Source organism: Diabrotica virgifera, chromosome 4 (assembly GCF_917563875.1).
Source record: "Diabrotica virgifera virgifera chromosome 4, PGI_DIABVI_V3a".
Lineage (NCBI taxonomy): Eukaryota > Metazoa > Arthropoda > Insecta > Coleoptera > Chrysomelidae > Diabrotica > Diabrotica virgifera.
This window is the reverse complement of record NC_065446.1, coordinates 62,865,984-62,884,678: the sequence shown is the minus strand read 5'-3', so window position 1 is coordinate 62,884,678 and position 18,695 is coordinate 62,865,984. Positions and strand designations below refer to the sequence as shown.

The window sequence follows — 18,695 nt, the reverse complement described above, 5'->3', positions numbered from 1 at the left end:
TCGTATTTAAAATTTTTATTTACCCCCCCCTCTCCGTGAGGTGTCGTGTTTAGTATTATTCGATAGATTTTTGAAAAATATTGAACACGTATTTTTTAGTTTTTCGATCTGACATTTATTCCTCGAAATATTGGGTTTTTTTTGGGAAATTTTGTGACTCACCCATTTTCTTACGCCCCGCTCAAATCGTCAGATTTTTGAAATTTACAATGTTTTGAATTCACTTAACTTACCTTATCTTAAGCAGAAGATTTCGAGTTTTTCTAAGAATAGATTTTTTTTCGGTCCCTACTTAATGAATTCGCCGGTGTTAAGAACTTTCTTCTTCGTAAAGTGCCGTCTCCGCAATGGAGGTTGGCTACTACAATTGCAAACTCTTCCCTGTCTTCAGCTGTTCTTATTAGCTGTTTAAAATTTAGCCCTGTCCATTATAGAATAGAATAGAAATATGCTTTATTGTCACTGAAAATTATACAAATTTTATGGACAAAGCTTAATTAAAGTCAGAAAAAATAAATAAATAATATCTAACAATAACAATAACAAATACAATTTTCTGAAATTTGATAAATCGTCAATATAAAAAAATATACATACAGTTGAGTCCGCGAGTCTTTACCCGTGCGTCATCATTTAAAGCATACGAAATAAGTCGGAAATTTACTAAACGCAATAGCAAGTGACAGAAAGTGGGTATTATTCCGATCACGGGTTATCGTATAAAATTTGACGATATCAAATAAATAGAATGTCAAATTTAAGTTTTGCTTTAAAATTTTGGTGCATAATTACAGCTACATTCGAAGTAGCTTAATAAATTATTTTAATATTATTGATTAATAAATAAATAAACAATCTATAAAAAAATTCAATACCATATTCTCTTTTTGTTATTATATTCACTTTGGCGGTGCATTAAACACGAGCATTTCTTGTACGTTGTCAAAATTTATTGTAAAATAACATAAACTTATTTATCACAAAATTTCTAACTCCAATATAAAATTAGTTGCGAAAACAACTGTTTGTATATTATAAAAAACTTCAAAATGCAAAAATTTGACAAAATAACAGCAAAAAATTCAACAAACTGACAGCCCCAAAGGTAAACAAACCAAAACGTCAGAAATTGTATTTAAAATATGTGAAAATATCCCCAGTCGTCTTTCTTTGTATCTATCTCTTTTCAATGCACTGAGTCTAAATTATTCATAAAAGTAACATGTGTTTTTACTTAATAACATGCAGCAGCTGGTTTGCCATTAGATTCATGCGTGGAAGAGAATGATGCTAGATAAAAAGTATGTGTTTTATCTCGCCAGGTATTAATGACGCACGGGTAAAGACTCGCGGACTCAACTGTAAATACAAAATATAAGTTAATAAAGTAAAGAAAAAAAAAAGAACAAAATCGATATATTGCAACAATTTATAGAAATTGCAAAGTGAACATACAACAAAGTAAACTATTTACAGACATAGGAACTAATAAGTTTAAGCTGCTGCATGTGACACCCAAATATAGATAAGTTTGGTTACTTGTACATTACTGTAATTTCTTAGTTAGTCATTAAGAAACTCTTCTACTGAATAATATGGTCTTTTAGATAGATGAGCTTTTGTCATTTTACGGAACTTGGGGAAAGATGTTGCAGATTTGAGTTGTAAAGGAAGATGGTTGTATAGTTTTTTTTGCGAATTATAATATAGATTTCTTTACTAACTCAGAAGACGGGATCGGTAAATAGACATCAAAATTTGAATTTCTGGTGGAGAAGTCATGACGAGGCCTTGCTGGAAATACATGCATGTGTTTACGAATTAAGCAAACAGTTTCTAAAATATATAAAGATGTAAGGGTTAAAATGCCGTGATCTTTGAAGTAACTTCTGCAATGTGTTGCTCTTATGAGGCCAAATAGGTACCTTATTGCTCTTTTTTGTAATTTAAAAATAACATCTAATTGGGCAGCTGTACTAGAACCCCAAAAAGGAAGACCATGTCGAAGATGAGACTCGAACAAGGAAAAATATGTTAGTTTAGAAGATGCTAAATTAGTTCTTTCGAAACAGATCTAATAGCATAGCAGGCTGAGGCGAGTTTCTTACTTAACAAATCGATATGAAGGGACCATTTGAGGTTGCTGTCTAAAAAAATACCAAGAAATTTTACAGAATCAACGGTAGAGATCTGGCTGTTATTAACAAGCAGGGGTTGAAGGGCACTTTTATAGGATAATGCTACTGTCTTAACCACGTTAACATTGTCGGATGTTTCTGAGCCACGATAGTCTTTTTCTTTCTAGTCCTCTCCTTCCCTCGATCTTTCCTTTCACTATAAGTTGAGCATATTGGTACTTATTATTTCTTAGTATATGGCCTAGGTATCATGTTTTTCTAACTTTCACTGTGTTGAAAAGTTCTCTTACCTTGTCTATTCTATGCAGCACTTTTTGTGGAGTAGATCCACATTTCAAAGGCCTTCAGCTTATTTACGGTTGAAGTTTTAAGGGTCCATGTCTCAACTGCATAGCGAAGAGTCGACCAATTAAGATTGTTAAGAACCAATATATGGTATAGGTACATTTACAGGGTACAAGGTTTCTCCCCATGTAATAATCTGACGCGCTCGAGTAACTGAAAAATACCCGCTTGGGTGCCCCTACCATCATTATCTGCTTAGTTTAATAAACAAGCCTAAAGTAATTCAATAGATGCATTAAATAAACAAATTACTAAGGGATGTCACAATGACGACCTCACGTGGATTTCAGCTGAACTAGCTTCGAGGGGGGTTTTAACGTCAAACGCAGAGCAATTAAATTATTTTGCGAAATGAACATCAGATCGAAAAACTGCAAAATACACGTATTCAATATTTTTGAAAAATCTATCGAATGGTACCAAACACGAGACTCCACGGAGGTGGGGTGGGGGATTTAATTTAAAATCTTAAATATGAGCCCCCAATTTTTATTGCAGATTTGGATTGTTTACGTAAAAATAAGCAAATTTTATTCCACACATTTTTTTGAATTATGGATAGATAATATGGATTTTTCGAAAAAACACGCTATAATAAAAAAACGATTGTTTCAAATGAAAAATTAAATTAAAAAATGAAAAGTCCCCCCACTTTATGAAAAACTTTGGTTTTAGCACATACTCTTCACAATCCAATAGGTCCCCATAACGCTCGAGTAACTGCAAATATAGCATACTTTCCTCCACTACTATGAGGATTTATTGATGAAAAACATGAATAGTTGTTAACGCACATAACTTTTTAACTAACCAGCATAAGTAAATGAATCAAAAAGGAAAATGTTAAGAACACCTAAGTCTGCAATCGAGTTTTAATTTTAATATTTTGCATATGCTAGAATATTCCACAGGGTATTCCAAAATTTAAGAAAAAAACACAGTATGATTTGTACACCCGGTATAAAATGATATTTACCTGTCTAGCAACAATATTATTACAACAATATTCTTAAATAATAAGGCTAATACTAATAAGGCTAATAAGAACATACTAAAAGAATCACTCAAATCGGACCGCTGGTTTAGTAAATTAAAAACATCAAACATGTCCCATTTTTAAGGTGTTCGGCTAATTTTGCCGGTGTGTGTATATTGGAGATGTCTGTTAAATTGGTTTTATTGATACAATTCTGATCTCCTTTATATGAATCATCTAGAATATGCATCTTTGTTGTGTGTAAAGGTTTGTGAAGTTTGAAAGCTATCTTTTTCTTTTATTGACGCTCTTTATGCCTTCGTCCATGATTAGATTGAATAGCATAGGGTTTAGTGACTCCCCCTGTTTTATTCGATTGCCTACATCAATAGGTTTCGTAGGTTGTTCATCTATTAGAGTATTATAATATAATGTCATGTCAGCTCCGGGATCAGTTTTGACACCCTTAATGCAGTTTCTGAAGCGTTGATTTTTGAAGCGTAGGTTTATTCAAATATAGTCTATTTGGTTTCTTGTTACTTTTTCCGGTACCTTGAGCATTATGTGGCATTATGTGGTGCTTCACATTCATTCAATATACAGCCTCATGTGTCAGTGACTATTATTTTTGAGTGTTCTTCTCAAAAATTGAAATTTATTTAGTTTAGATCCAATTAATTTTATTTGAGTGGAAAATATTATTATTATTATTATTATTATACAATAATATCGAGCCAAAGCAGAGCTTATATGGCTCAAAGTACAAAAATAATTGTAGGTCTTAAACTAAATAATATAACATAAAACAAATTCTTACAAAATAAAAATTAAATTAAAGTAAATATTCAAAAGAATTGGTTTTCATAAAAGTTGTTACAACAATAGCAAATTAAAAAAAAACAAAAATTAGAAAGTAAGTATACCTAAAAATTACAAATTTTTTTCTCATAAAAAAAACATAAAATATATCCTTATATTTTACAACAACTATTTTAACAAAAATTGCTAACATTACACATACAATGTCCAGTTAGTTCTCATCAAACCTGTTTTTGAAACTATTTAAGCTAATAGCCCCTACGATGTCATCACTTAAACTGTTCCATTTATCAAAAACACGATTTACCAAAAAGTTTTGCCTTACAGTAGTTTTAAAAGGTTCCTTTTTCAATTTATAGTGATGACCTCGCAGTCTAGCATCTTCGCTGATATTAAAAAAATTCGATGTTCCCCAAAATTCTCCCCTAAGAATTCTGTAAGTAGATATTAAATCACCTCTCTCTCTTCTATGAGTCAATGGAGACAACTTAAGCTTTCTTAATCGAGTTTCATAGCTTAATCTTGCATAATTAAAAGGTAGCTTAGTAGGTCTTCGTTGTACTCCTTCTAATAAATTAATATCTCTTTGTAAATGAGGTGACCAAACAGATACCGCAAATTCCAGGTGAGGTCTGACATAACTTTTATAGAGTTTCAAAAACAAGTCTGGAGACATTCTAGGAAAAGCTTTTGATATGAGGTATAAAGCAGAGTTAGCTTTACCGACTACTTTTGCTGTTTGAGTAGACCAACTTAACGTTTGGTTGACCGTAACGCCCAAATCATTAACTTCCTGTACCGATTTCAGAGGAACTCCATCCAAAAAATATGTTATATGTGGATTATTATATCCACATTGAACAACACAACACTTACGCGAATTTAACGGAATAGCCCATTTCATGCTCCATTCTGATAGCTGATTAAGGTCACTCTGAAGAGTATTAACAATATCGGGACAGTAATATAACTTTAAATCGTCGGCATATGAAACTGATTTTGACTGCCATCCGCACGTTAAATCAGATACGTACAACAAAAACAGAATAGGCCCTAATATTGATCCCTGGCAAAAAATATGTCTGGCAATCCAAATATTGTACATTAACCACTTGTTGATAGAAAGAACATTATATTTCCACCTCTGCACATAAAATTTTGTCTCAACAATTCGTTAAAATTTTGTCAATTGAGGGAGACTGTTTTAAGTATCTCATTTCAGCATTACCTAGCATGACATTAAAAAAATAATAGCTGCAAATAGATATGGCAGCTTGGAAAAATGTCAGATGTCAGATTGCTAATGTCAATATGTCGGGTGAACATTGGAACAATGTCAGAAATTGAAAAGAATGCTCGGCTGGCTTTCAAAAACATTGTTAAAAGGTTTCTAGGAAATACACGAGCACATAATTATGCTGAGATTGTTCAGCAACTCTTACAGAGCTTCAAACTGCTAGGTTGCAATATAAGTATCAAACTGTTTTTTAAGTTTTTTACATAGCTAACTTGCTCATTTTCCGGAAAATTTTGGTGCAGTCACTGATGAGCAGGGTGAGCGACTCCACCATAATTTAAAGTTCACGAAGGCACCATATTATCAAGGTGGATGGATATATTATATACATATACATAATATATATATGACGGCGTTGGAACATCAAGCGAGACTGTCTTCAGATTAAACACTTCAGAAAAATCTATATGTTTTAAATCTATTTTTGTTTTAATATGTAATTTCCGTTTGCTACACAATTATTTTACAAATACAATTTAATTTACAGAAAGAAGTGTTTTGTAAACATTATATTTGATGAATTTTCACTTTATTTTCCTTTACATGCACAATTTGTATTACTTTTGAGGGTATCCTATATTTTACATAGTTTTAATTAAAGTATCTAATTTTTGGATTCACGCGACAAAAGTTAGTTGAAAACAAGTCACAGATTTAAGACAACAAAATTGCCGTCCCCCTATGTAAAATGAAACCTAATAAACTACAAAACCTAATGTTAAAAATTTCCCAATCATTTCCAATTTGACTATATCACGATATAGACAAAACGAAAACGGCGGGTTCGTTGGGAAAAATATTCCCATCCCTCAAGAAGTCGCCCACGCGAAAAGTGGTCCAAATTTTTTTTAACAATTCTTTTTAATCAAATTGCAAAAATCCATATTTTTGGCCCGGAAATTTTTTTTAGGTTTTTTGGACCATTCTGGACAAAAAAGGTCTGTTATATTTTTTCTCTAAAGTTGATCGTTTTCGAGTTATAAGCAATTTAAAATCTGAAAAACGCGAAAATGGCAATTTTCAAGGTCACTTGGTTAAAAGTTATTATTATGAAAGTCAGAAAGTGACTAAATCAAAGGTTAATGCCCCCCCTACAAGATCCTGAAGAAATTTTTATCATTATTTTATTACTAACCTGTTATTTTTAAGTAATAATAATGAGCGCCATGCACGTGTTAGACGGCCGTAAATGCTGAGTGCGAGAGAGATGCCATTCCGGCAGTCCAATTGTGCATCTTACTTGCACTCACATTTACAGCCGCGTTAATACGATCTAACCGCCCATTGTTATTAATTAAAAATAACAGCTTAGTAATAAATTTATAACACAGATTTCTTCAGGATCATGTAGCGGAGGCTTTAGATTTTGATATAGTCACTTTCTAACTTTAATAATAATAATTTTTAACCGAGTTATTAAGTCTTAAAAAGGCTCATTTTCGCGTTTTTCAAATTTTAAATTGCTTATAACTCGAAAAACATCAACTTTAGAGAAAAATGATAGGAGAACTTTTTTGTCCAGAATGATCCAAAAAAACCTAAAAAAAATTTGTCCGAGCCAAAATTTTGCAATTTGATTAAAAAAAAAGTTAAAAAAATTTAACCACTTTTCTCGTGGGCGACTTCTTGAACCTTATTCTGGGATGTCTGACGAATGTGATTATGCAAAAAAATCTCATGGGAATATTTTTTCCAACGGACCCGCCGTTTTCGCATTGTCTAAATAGGTTTCTTGAATGTATCGTCTTCTATAAAAATATACAATACAACGCTATATCAAACATGGCGGGTGCAACGCTGATAATGTTTTCTGTTCATTTATTTGTGATAAAGAAATCAGTTAGCCTAAAAGATATATTTTAATGGTCGAAATCGTTAATTTTATTGCCGAAAACTGTGAATTAGTCAATACGTATTAAATGACTTAAGATATAAAGTAATAATACTTTCCCGTAATAAAATTTCTTAATGATTAGGTATACTGTCTCTTTTAGATTATAAAAATAAAGGAAAATCCATATTATGTCTGCTTCAATGTTTTACATTGGTTGTATTTTCCCTCTTGTTTCTGCTAAACAATGTTTATTGTGTGACTTAATATTATACAGATAAATAATTAATATTTTATTAACAAACAGAAAAAAATAAACAAAGATGTGTAGGTTAAATAATGCCATGTTTGAACTAAATATGATTGATTATTATTAGTATTAATAGTTCTTATGTGGGGCCGTGTATTTGTTTTTTCTTGTATTTCCTAAGTTTGTCAAAATAAATATCTATATCTTTATAAAAATAATTTTATTAAAATAAGTTTACTCTTTCTACATAACGATTTTGTTTTAGTGAATTGCTGATATACAATGTGCTATTAACAAAAGAAGGAAAAATTGAGGAAATTGAATTTGCCTCTCCATCCTTTTATTGTTGTGTAGAAGCCAGTGATTTAAGAGTGGAGAAAATGTTTGTATGTAATAATAACGTTTTATAACTTGTTATTATTAATAAATAATGATTTTACCTTAACACAATGATTTATTTCGCCGTATGTAATATCACTTTATTTTCAAGAAATATTAACTTAATTCCAAATATACGATTATATCTGCGAAATATATTTTTTAACATTAAATACATTAATTATTAATCATAATATAATAATATTCTTTACTAAGAAATAATATTGCTCAGAAAGAATAGTTTTGTAATGTCAAGGAAATAAATTCTTATGATTCATAAAATAAATTAACATCAAGTGTAACTTCTTTCTGATAAATGGGTTTGAAGTTTGCCAGAATGTGATAGTTCAATCATGTTTAAGATGTATTTCTTTGGCTATAGTTAAATTTATTTGAAATATTTTAGAAAATTATATATTACATACAAAGATATATTTCTTGGGCAATATGCCAAGTCGATCTTTCTTAAATATAAAGTTTCTTTATGTCAAGAATTTTTTTCTCGCGGTGTGCGTTAGAAAGAAATCAAAAAACTGTGACGCACTGAAAGATGCCTCTGAGAAGGAGTTTTGTAAAGTTCTCACTGGTATCAATATGTAAACTTTACTTGACAATTAACTTTAAAGAGATGGCTTTTGAATGTCCTTGGATAACTGTTACTTGTATAATTAATTGCCTTAATTATTAATTCAGTTAATTAATATGATAATTTTTTCACTAACTTTGTATTCAGTGACTGTAATAATTTATCTACTGTACAACAAAATCTAATACTCAATCGAGAAAAGAGGAAACGTGATAAAGTGATTTTTTAATAATATATTGTTACTAGGAAACACTTACAATTTTGAACATTTAACAACAGAATACTTGGATTATTAAATATATCCTGGTGTATTCTCTGCTTGGATCTTCCATAAATAATAAACAAGAAATAATTTTTATTAAGTTCACGTTTTAAATCAATTATTTATCAAACACACTATCAATACTATTTAATCAACAACTAAAGATATTCCCGATGCCATGTCAAATATTTAAAATTGTCACTGTGTTGTCACCTGTTGTCACTATTTGTCACTGTTTGTCATATTGTGTTCGACTCGATAAGATAGCGAATGTTCGATGTGTAAAACATCACCACGGACATGGTGTCCATTTTTCTCGAATCCTGAAAAAACTAATAAATATTTTTAAGAACTTTAAACTCAGAATGAAAGACTACATTATTATCGAGGGCGAAAAGTCACTTAGAATAAATAAAAAGTTTTTTCTGAATAAGACATTTAAAATTAAAAATCACACTACATTTTCTCTTAGATTTGCACCCCTGTGACTTGAAATAAACAATATAGACATTTTCAGGGACTTTTGGCCCTCGGTAAGAACGTTATCTTTCATTCTGAGTCCAAATTTTTCAAAAATACTTATTAGTTTTCTCAAGATTCGAAAAAAATGAATACCATTTAAATAGCATTGAAGCCGAAAATTCGTACCCATCCCCTTAACGTTTCCATTAATCTTTGATTACTCCTACTAACAATAGCTACATCGTCTGCATATGCAGGAATTTGTACTGTTTTGTTTTGTTTTTGTTCCGCTTTCTGACAACAGTGAAATGTACTTTAAATTAAATTACATGACATACTTGAAAAAACTAATAAGTATTTTTGAAAAATTTAAACGCAGAATAAAAGATTACGTTCTTACAGAGGGCCAAAAGTCCTTGAAAACTTATGTAATGTTTATTTTAAGAAGTTACAGGGGTAAAAATCTAAGAGAAAATGTAGTGTGATTTTTAATTTGAAATATCTCGTTCAAAAGAAACTTTTTATTTATTCTAAGGGACTTCCAGCCCTCGATAATAATTTAGTCTTTCATTCTACGATTAAATTTTTTAAAAATATTTATTACTTTTTTCAGGATTTGAAAAAAATGGACATCATGTCCGTGGTGATATTCTCCAAATCAAACATTCGCTATCTTTGTCATACAACGCACCGAGTCAAATAGAATATGATGAAAAGACAGTGACCATTTTGAATATTTGATATGGCATCGGGAATATTTTGAGTTGTTGATTAAATAATATTGATAATGTATTTGATAAATAACTGATTTCAGACGCGAACTTATTAAAAAGTTAATAGTTTGTTATTTATGGACGATCCAAGCGGAAAATTGACCGGGATATATTCCGTGATCCAAGTATTTTGTTGTTAAAATTGTTCAAAATTGTAAACGTTCCATAGTAACAATATACTATTAAAAAATCACTTTAACACTTTTCCTCTTTTCTCGATTGAGTGTTAGTTTTTGTTGTACAGTATATAGATTACTAAAATCACTGAATACATAATTAGTAAAAATATTATCATATTTATTAACTGAATTAATAATTTGCAATTATACAAGCAACAGTTATAAAAGAACATTCAAAATCCATCTCTTTAAAGTTAATGATTACATTGTACTCCTGCCATTAAGTCATTGAAATGTGATCAACTCAATTTGGATCCCACGTGTTGGGAAACCTGTATACCTTACCTTAGGGCATTATCCTGTTTGCCATGTGACCATCACAGGCCTTTTTACTGAAGTATGCACTTTTAATGCATCTATATTTTATGTAAAGGGTTTTTACCCAAATATTTTTCTTTTGTGGCTCAGCTAGCATCCAGTTTATCGAACACTGATGATGATTTTTTATAAAAATCCAAAACGTTTTGTTGTGAAGTAGCCCTTTTAAGGGATTTTTAATAAAAAAATTTTTATACCTTTTACAAAGGATTTCTTTCCAACTTTTTTTCGTTTTTCGTAAAACTGATAATAAAAAAGTTATCAATAGGTTCCGTCAAGTTACGCAGACATATTGTATAAGAACTAAAAAATTTTTTTTTTGCTGAACATTTATTATTGTTGAAGTTTATTATTAAATGTATTTTAGGCAAGTTTTACAGAAAAAAAGTTTTGATCACTTTATATAAACATTTTTTTGGTTGGTAATTTTCGGTTTTTATTACATTTTTGTTATCTACCTTAATTTTCTCAAAAAGAAATAGTATATTTCATTTCTAAAGTAAAATAATTTAGTGCATTTTAAAGATTACATCCTAAGCTTTAAAAAGCACTCATAAAACTAATAGATCTGTTCAAGCTTGAGTAATACCTTTTTAAATGTTGGCAATTCTATAAAACTACGAAGATTTCAAAAATTACATTTTTTATGACGTCATATCATTTGAATTAAATTTTTGAGATTTTTTTGAATGAAACATCATTTAGTACGATGCTTGAAAGGCAAGTTGTACAAAATTGAGGGTTTTATAAGAAAAATTGTATTAGTTACACATTTTTAAATAATTTTTAAACAAAATTCATGTAAGGCTCAATTTCCGCCCCCACCGTACTTATGCCCATACATTTTATTTTTTTCGTTTTAACCATAAGATAGCGTAATTATTCTTCTTTTAGGTTCAGTTTGTAAAATTTCATTTGATCGATTAGTTAAAGAACTACATTAAAATAACTCAACCGTGCACTTCACCGTACGCTAGTTTACACTGCGCCAATGTTTGTGAGAAGGGTGACTTTAGCGTTATAAATAAAAAATTATAGAAGATACAGATTTCATTTTAGAAAATTTTTTATATAAGGTTTTTTTGTAAAATTTTCTGAATTTTTCAATGGTCAAGTCAGTTTTCTTCTAAAATTTATATTTTCGGAGTTATTTAAAAAAACATCAAACTTCTTAGGTTATTTGTTTAATAAAAAATGAAGCATCCACTTCTCGAGTAGAACTTTTTGATATGTTGTTTATTAAACATTTCTTAATGAAATTACAAAAAGTTCTATCTTGTTTGATTTTTTTCGAAGTGAAAATCTATATGCACTCCCCTACTCGTATTAAGTTGTGTTGCGACAATGGAGGTGTGTATACCGATATTTTAGATAAATAAATAAATAATAAAATTTATTAACTCAAACAAACAAACAAAATTGTGTTATTATTCTTTTCCCGGTGTAATATAACAATAAAAATTAATTACTGTGAAGGGATTTTCCGGCCACCCTGTAAAATCATAAGTTTCAGTATTTGTCCCCAAAATCGCCCATTTCCGACAAAATTACACTTCCGATTTGACAACATCCCGATAAAATAGCAGACTGAGAGAATAATTTCTATAATCACATTTCATGTTTTGCCAAATTTGATAACGCACTTTCTACGAGCGGATAAAAGGTTCAAGAAGTTTTCAACTTATCAGAAGTAGATTACGCGCAGTGAAAAGGACCGATAACGTTCTGTCTAATTCTAATTTTATTCGACTAAGACTAACCTGCATAATAATGCGGCTCTCGCTCGTGAAAATGGTGGTGCCTCATCGAGACGTCATCGTCGCCTGGCTGATGAAGTTGTGGAATGAGGTTTAGCCAAACCGCCATCTTGTGGCCTCGATAGTGGCTTTTCATCTTTGGTTTGGAAGCTGGAAATGAAAACTGGATGTTAGTATCTGTTTTTGCATGCTTAAAATAAAGTTTTAAACTTTAGTTGTATAAAAATGCAAAAAATTTAAACGAACTTCATATTTAGTATATTCATTTCGGAACATGTTCGAAAGTCACATTTATCAAAAAACAGAGGAGATCGATTTATCAAAAAATATTAAACCATTAAAAATTCTTGCATATTTTAGTGTCTTTATATTGATTTATTTATTGAGTAACTATTTTCTTGTTTCTTGCAAAATTAATACTAGCATCAAATATCGATTTGTCCAAGAAAGATGAAAGAATTGTTACATTTACAATTAGCCCGATCAAAGAACAATCTGACCCCAAAAAAAATAAAGGAAGGATGACAATTTGGGAATAGGTAGTTGAAATTGTCTATTATTATATAAGAAAAAGTTTACAATTCTACATCCCCTACATTTTTCATAAATGGAGGAGTATACCCCCTCTCGAAGGTGAAAAATATACATTCAAAATAAGTCCGGATTTGGATAAAATGACTAATTCTAAGCAACTTTTGTACTATACAGTTTTTTCCCTAAGTCAATATTTTCGAGTTATTTGCAAGTGAATATGATCATTTTTAACAAAAAAAAAAACATGTTTTTGGACGGTTTTCGGAAATAACTCAAAAAGTTGGTATTTCATCGAAAAAAATATTTTTAGCAAAAATATAGCTTATAAAAAACTGAAAAAAAAAATGGTGTATGCCTGAGGTCTATAGACCCAGTAGAAGTAGAGTTGTTTCTAATGAAAACTAGGTTCTTCTTCATCAAATTCCAAATCGAATATTTCAATGTGAAATAACCCAAAAACGGAGCACTTTTCGGGGAAAATTCATTTCACCTTTTTTAAAGTGTTTAAAAAAATTATTTTTGTTTTTTAAAAATACTTGTAACGTTAAAAGTAAGTGAGTTACGCTCAAAATATTGTTGGTCCCTTTTATTTTTTGGTAAAAAAATCGCGAAAATCACCCCCCAATTAGCTTTCCAAATAAAATTAATCGTTACCGCTTCACAAGTTATTTTACTTATGCATTGTTTATATGATCTATAAATTTTATCGGTTCAAGGTGCTTATTTTTGAAAAAGCTGTAGTTAAAATGGCTTGAACGAGTAACTAATCACGAGTTTAGGCAAATTTTGAACAGCCATATCATAACCAATTTTTTTCTAACAAGAAAACAAAAAAGAAAAAATATTCAGAAAAGCAAAACATACATTTTATTACACTTTAAGATTTTTGGTATTACTAATAATTTTTAAGTTAATTCCATGAAAAATTCAATTTTTTTTAAATTAAAAAAAAATGTTTTAATTTAAACCGATTTTTTTTTCAACAATGGACACTTTGAACCAATGAAGTAGGGATGGGAAAAACCTACCGGTTTAAACCTAAAACCGGTTTTTTTACTTCGCAATAACCGGTTTTACTGGTTGTTTTTTCTCCCGGTTATAACCGGATTTTTCTTTTTAAAGTAAAAACCGGTTATTAGGTTTTTACGGTGATTAGGATTAGGTTAGGTATTATTCTGGATCCCAATCATAATTATTATTTTCAAGTAATTATTTAAAACAAAACCATAATTCAAATTTTATTTTATTTTATAAAATACAGCAGCAAACTGAAAGTGCAATCTCACATCAGCCAGAAACAATTATTAAGTTTTATTATATTTTCTTGAAAAGGTATTTGTAATCATAATATTTACATAAGAAGTGATCTGGTTGAATTAGACGCAAACATCATCTATTTTTCACACTTAACTCTTGACATTGAAAGTGGGTGAATGACTTTTTCTGATTACCAAAAATAATGCTCTGACTATGAATATCGAATTACTGATTACGAATATGAATCTCCAAGAATTTCGCTACGTTTTTAAGACGATATACTCATACAGGAAGTATTAAATGATTTAAAATGTACCTATCCTACAAATATAAAAACATATTAAAAGTAATACATGTTCTTTCGACTTTCGATAGTACTAATTTTGATCATATTGATATCGAGTTTAATGGAGTATCGAAAACTAAAGTGTATTGTAAATGTAACTTTGTAACCTATTGGATTAAAAAACCGAAAACCGGTTTTTCCAAAAACCGGTTTTTTTGGCCGGTTATAACCGCCAGGTTAAACCGTAAGCAAAAAAACCGGTATAACCGAAAACCGGTGGTTTGTCAAAAACCGCCATCCCTACAATGAAGCTTATAGATAATATAAATAATACATAACTAAAGTAACTTGTGAAGCCGTAACTAATAATTTTATTTGGGAAGCAAATTAGGGTGTGATTTCCGCGATTTTTGTACCAAAAAATAAAAGACGCCAACAATATTTTGAGCGTAACTCACTTATCTTTAATGCTAGAAGTTTTTTTAAAAAACAAAAATAAACCTTTTTTTAAACACTTTAAAAAGTTATAATGAATTTTCCCCGAAAAGCGCTCTGTTTCTTGGTTATTTCACATTGAAATATTCGATTTGGAATTTGACGAAGAAGAACCTACTTTTCATTAGCTACAACTCTGCTTCTACTGTCTGCAGACCTGACGCGTACACCACTTTTTTCAATTTTTTATAAGCCATATTTTCACTAAAATAGTTATTTTCCTAACAAGTGCAGAAAGTCATTCTTTTCCGCACGCGAATGTAGTTTGCCGAACGACGCGAAGCGGGAGTTCGGCAAGCAGTCGAGTGCGGAAAAGAGACTTTCTGCAAGAGTTAGGAACAATATTTTTTCTAAGAGTCTTTAAAAAATTACCAAATCTTAATAAATTAATTTAATTAATATGAAAATACATACACAAATTAATTCTTTGACAAGGTTGTCAAAACCAAACTTTCAATATAATTAGTTAGCATGACGACGATCTTGGTTTCCATGACGATGATTCAAAACGACTGTTATTGTCTACCGATTTGACTTTCGAATATTATGTCAACATAATTTTATTTCATCGAATTGTCGCGTTAATTTCATTAAAACAGGAACACAATAAGATATATTTGAAATAAATTAGTAAATAATATCTAAATATTAGTTTATTGCATCTATTATAATTACTTTAAGGCCATATTAACATATCTAAATTAACACGCGTGCGGAAAAATAAAAACTGCGTGCAGAAAAGTAACACGTGTGCGGAAAAGTAACACGCGTGCGGAAAAGTAAAACTTTCTAAACTAAAATACGTGCGCGAAAGTAGACATTTTTGCACGCTCGTAGAAAAATATTATTTTCGCTAGAATTATTTATTATTATTATTATTATTTACTTATATTAGTATTATTATTATTAATAGAATAATATTATTATTTATATTAATATAATATATTATTATAAAGAATATTAATTATTATTTACTTTTTAAGTTATCTGCGAAAAACCGTCCAAAAACATGTTTTTTTTTGTTAAAAATGAACACATTCACTAGCAAATAACTCGAAAAGTATTGACTTGGTGAAAAAACTCTATAGAACAAAAGTTGCTTAGAATTAGTCATTTTATCCAATTCCGGGCCTATTTTGAACGTATATTTTTTCACTCCCGAGAAAATATTTTTCACCCCGTATTTCCCAATTTTTGTAAAATGGAGGGGATGTAGAGTTGTAAACTTTTTCTTATATAATAATAGACAATCTCAACTACCCATTCCCAAATTTTCATCATTCCTTTATTTTTTTGGAGGTTTTAGTAAAATTTTGTGTTCCCTGATCGGGCTAAATCAGTGAAAATTTACACTATAGTATTTTTACTACAAAAGCGATATTACGTAGGTCAAAATTTTTGACGTAAGAGAACTGTCAAAACATTAGAATGTGACTTTTCATTATTGCCATGTTTATAATAAAAAGTCACATTCCAATGTTTTGCCAGTTCTCTTAGGTCAAAAATTTTGACCTACGTAATATCGCTTTTGTAGTAAAAATACTATAATTATAATATTAAGAGTAGTAGCGCGTCATCAAAATAACTTCGGGAGATAGTATCATACATTTTTTCGTAAGGTCTGCAAAACTTTGGCAACAGTGCTTCGTAATTGTTTGACATAACTTGAATGTGACATTAACTCATAGGCTCACTAAATGGAAGTAATAGAAAACAATTTTGATATTATTTAGTAAATAAATTTTTATAAAAATAAACCAAAATGGGTGAAAATTTTATGTTAACATAGGTATTTGCACGAAATAATAATATTTAATACATAATCATTTCGTTGTGAAGCGAAACAGGAGCCGTCTTATTTTATTTAGTTTATAGAGCGCCAAAGGCAGGGCTTTATGCAGGGCAGATCAACAACAGATGCAATTTTCATTGTAAGGCAACTGATGGAAAAATACAGGAATAAAGAGACCAACGCTCATATGGTATTCATTGATCTTGAGAAAGCATATGATAGAGTTCCTCGAGAGATTCTGTGGTGGGCACTCAATAAGAAAGGAGTCCCTGGTGAATATGTAAAGATTGTGAGAGATATGTATGAGGGAGTAACGACTAGTGTTAGGACAGGTGTGGGAGAGACTGATAAATTTCAGGTGAAAGTAGGATTGCACCAAGGCTCGGTGCTTAGTCCTTATTTATTCTCATTAGTTTTGGACCAGATAACTGCGAAACTACAGGGTAGTATTCCATGGTGCCTAATGTATGCTGGTGATGTAGTGTTAATAGGAAATAGTGAAAGAGACTTAGAACAAAAACTGGAACAGTGGTGACAAGCTCTGGAGGAAAAAGGTTTAAAACTTAGTAGGACAAAAACAGAGTATTTGGAATGTTCATTTAAAGATGGAGTTACTACAAATAAAATGGTATCTTTGGATGGTGAAATGATTGTGAAAAGCAATAGTTTTAAGTACCTAGGATCGGTATTACAGAGTAATGGAGAAATAGATGGAGATGCATGCAGTAGAATTAGGGCTGGATGGATGAAGTGGAAAGAAGCGAGTGGGGTGTTGTGTGACAGAAAAATTCCAATGAAGCTGAAGGGAAAATTCTATAAAACAGCCATAAGACCGGCTATGATGCACGGAACTGAATGTTGGGCAGTGAAAAAGAAAGAGGAACAACGAATGCATATGGCGGAAATGAGAATGCTTAGATGGATGAGTGGAGTGACAAAGAAGGATACAATTAGAAATGAGTATATTAGGGGAAGTCTAGGTGTGGCACCAATTGATGCCAAAATGAGAGAGCATAGGTTAAGATGGTTTGGTCATGTTCAACGTCGAAACGTTAATCACCCAATACGAAGAATAGCTGAAGTGCAGATTCCTGGAAGGAGTAGGAGAGGAAGACCAAAGAAGACATGGGGGGAGACGATAAGGCAGGACATGTTGGTAAAGGGGATTAACATTGCTACGACCCAAGATAGAGTTGTGTGGAGAAATGCAATTAGGGAAGCCGACCCCGCATAGGGATAAGGCAAAGAGAATGATGAGGATGATGAGAGCGCCAAAGGCAATTTAACTTTATATACTCGCATTGGAATTCGAAATATTTTTACGTAAAATATACTTATACATATCTATTGTATTGTAAACTCAATATTACGATGAAGTGAATTAATGTATGATAGAAATTGGTCAAGTTGTCTGTTAGTTCCTGTAAAGCATACAATAAAAACAGAACAGAATAATTCCATAACATCATTAAACAAATAGCAGTAAACAACGGCTATAACGAACAAACAGTTAACAAAATTTTAAATCAAAAACTCCATAAGAAAGCCCTGAAATTAGTGTATCCACCACCACAGAAAGAACCCAGTACCTTCTGCTCTCTCACATATACTGGCAAGATAACAACAAAAATAGCCAGATACATAAAAAAGAATGGAATAATGCCAGCTTTCAGAACTAACAACAACTTAAGCAAATATATTAAGAACAATAAAAGCCGAAAGAGAAAGCAACTACAGAGTGGTGTGTACAAACTGACTTGTGGTGACTGTCCGAAAACGTATATCGGTCAAACTGGCAGAACTTTTGACAAACGGATAGCAGAACACAAAAGGGTTTTCAACAATAGAAAAACAGACACTTCTACATACGCACTTCACCTTCTACATCATAATAATTCTTTCAATGAAGAGTTTCAAATTCTGCATATCCAAAATAAAGGCCTTAAGCTATCTTTTTTAG

General features: G+C 30.7%; 1 protein-coding gene across 1 annotated transcript in view; it reads right to left on the bottom strand.

The window, feature by feature from the left end:
• Positions 1–18,695, bottom strand: part of LOC114338059 (neuroligin-1-like) — a 472,731-nt gene that overhangs the window by 91,207 nt on the left and 362,829 nt on the right. Inside the window, exon 6 of the mRNA XM_050649228.1 lies at positions 12,375–12,521. Within this exon, the coding sequence (XP_050505185.1) occupies positions 12,375–12,521 (147 nt within the window). The remainder of the gene's footprint in view (positions 1–12,374; positions 12,522–18,695) is intronic.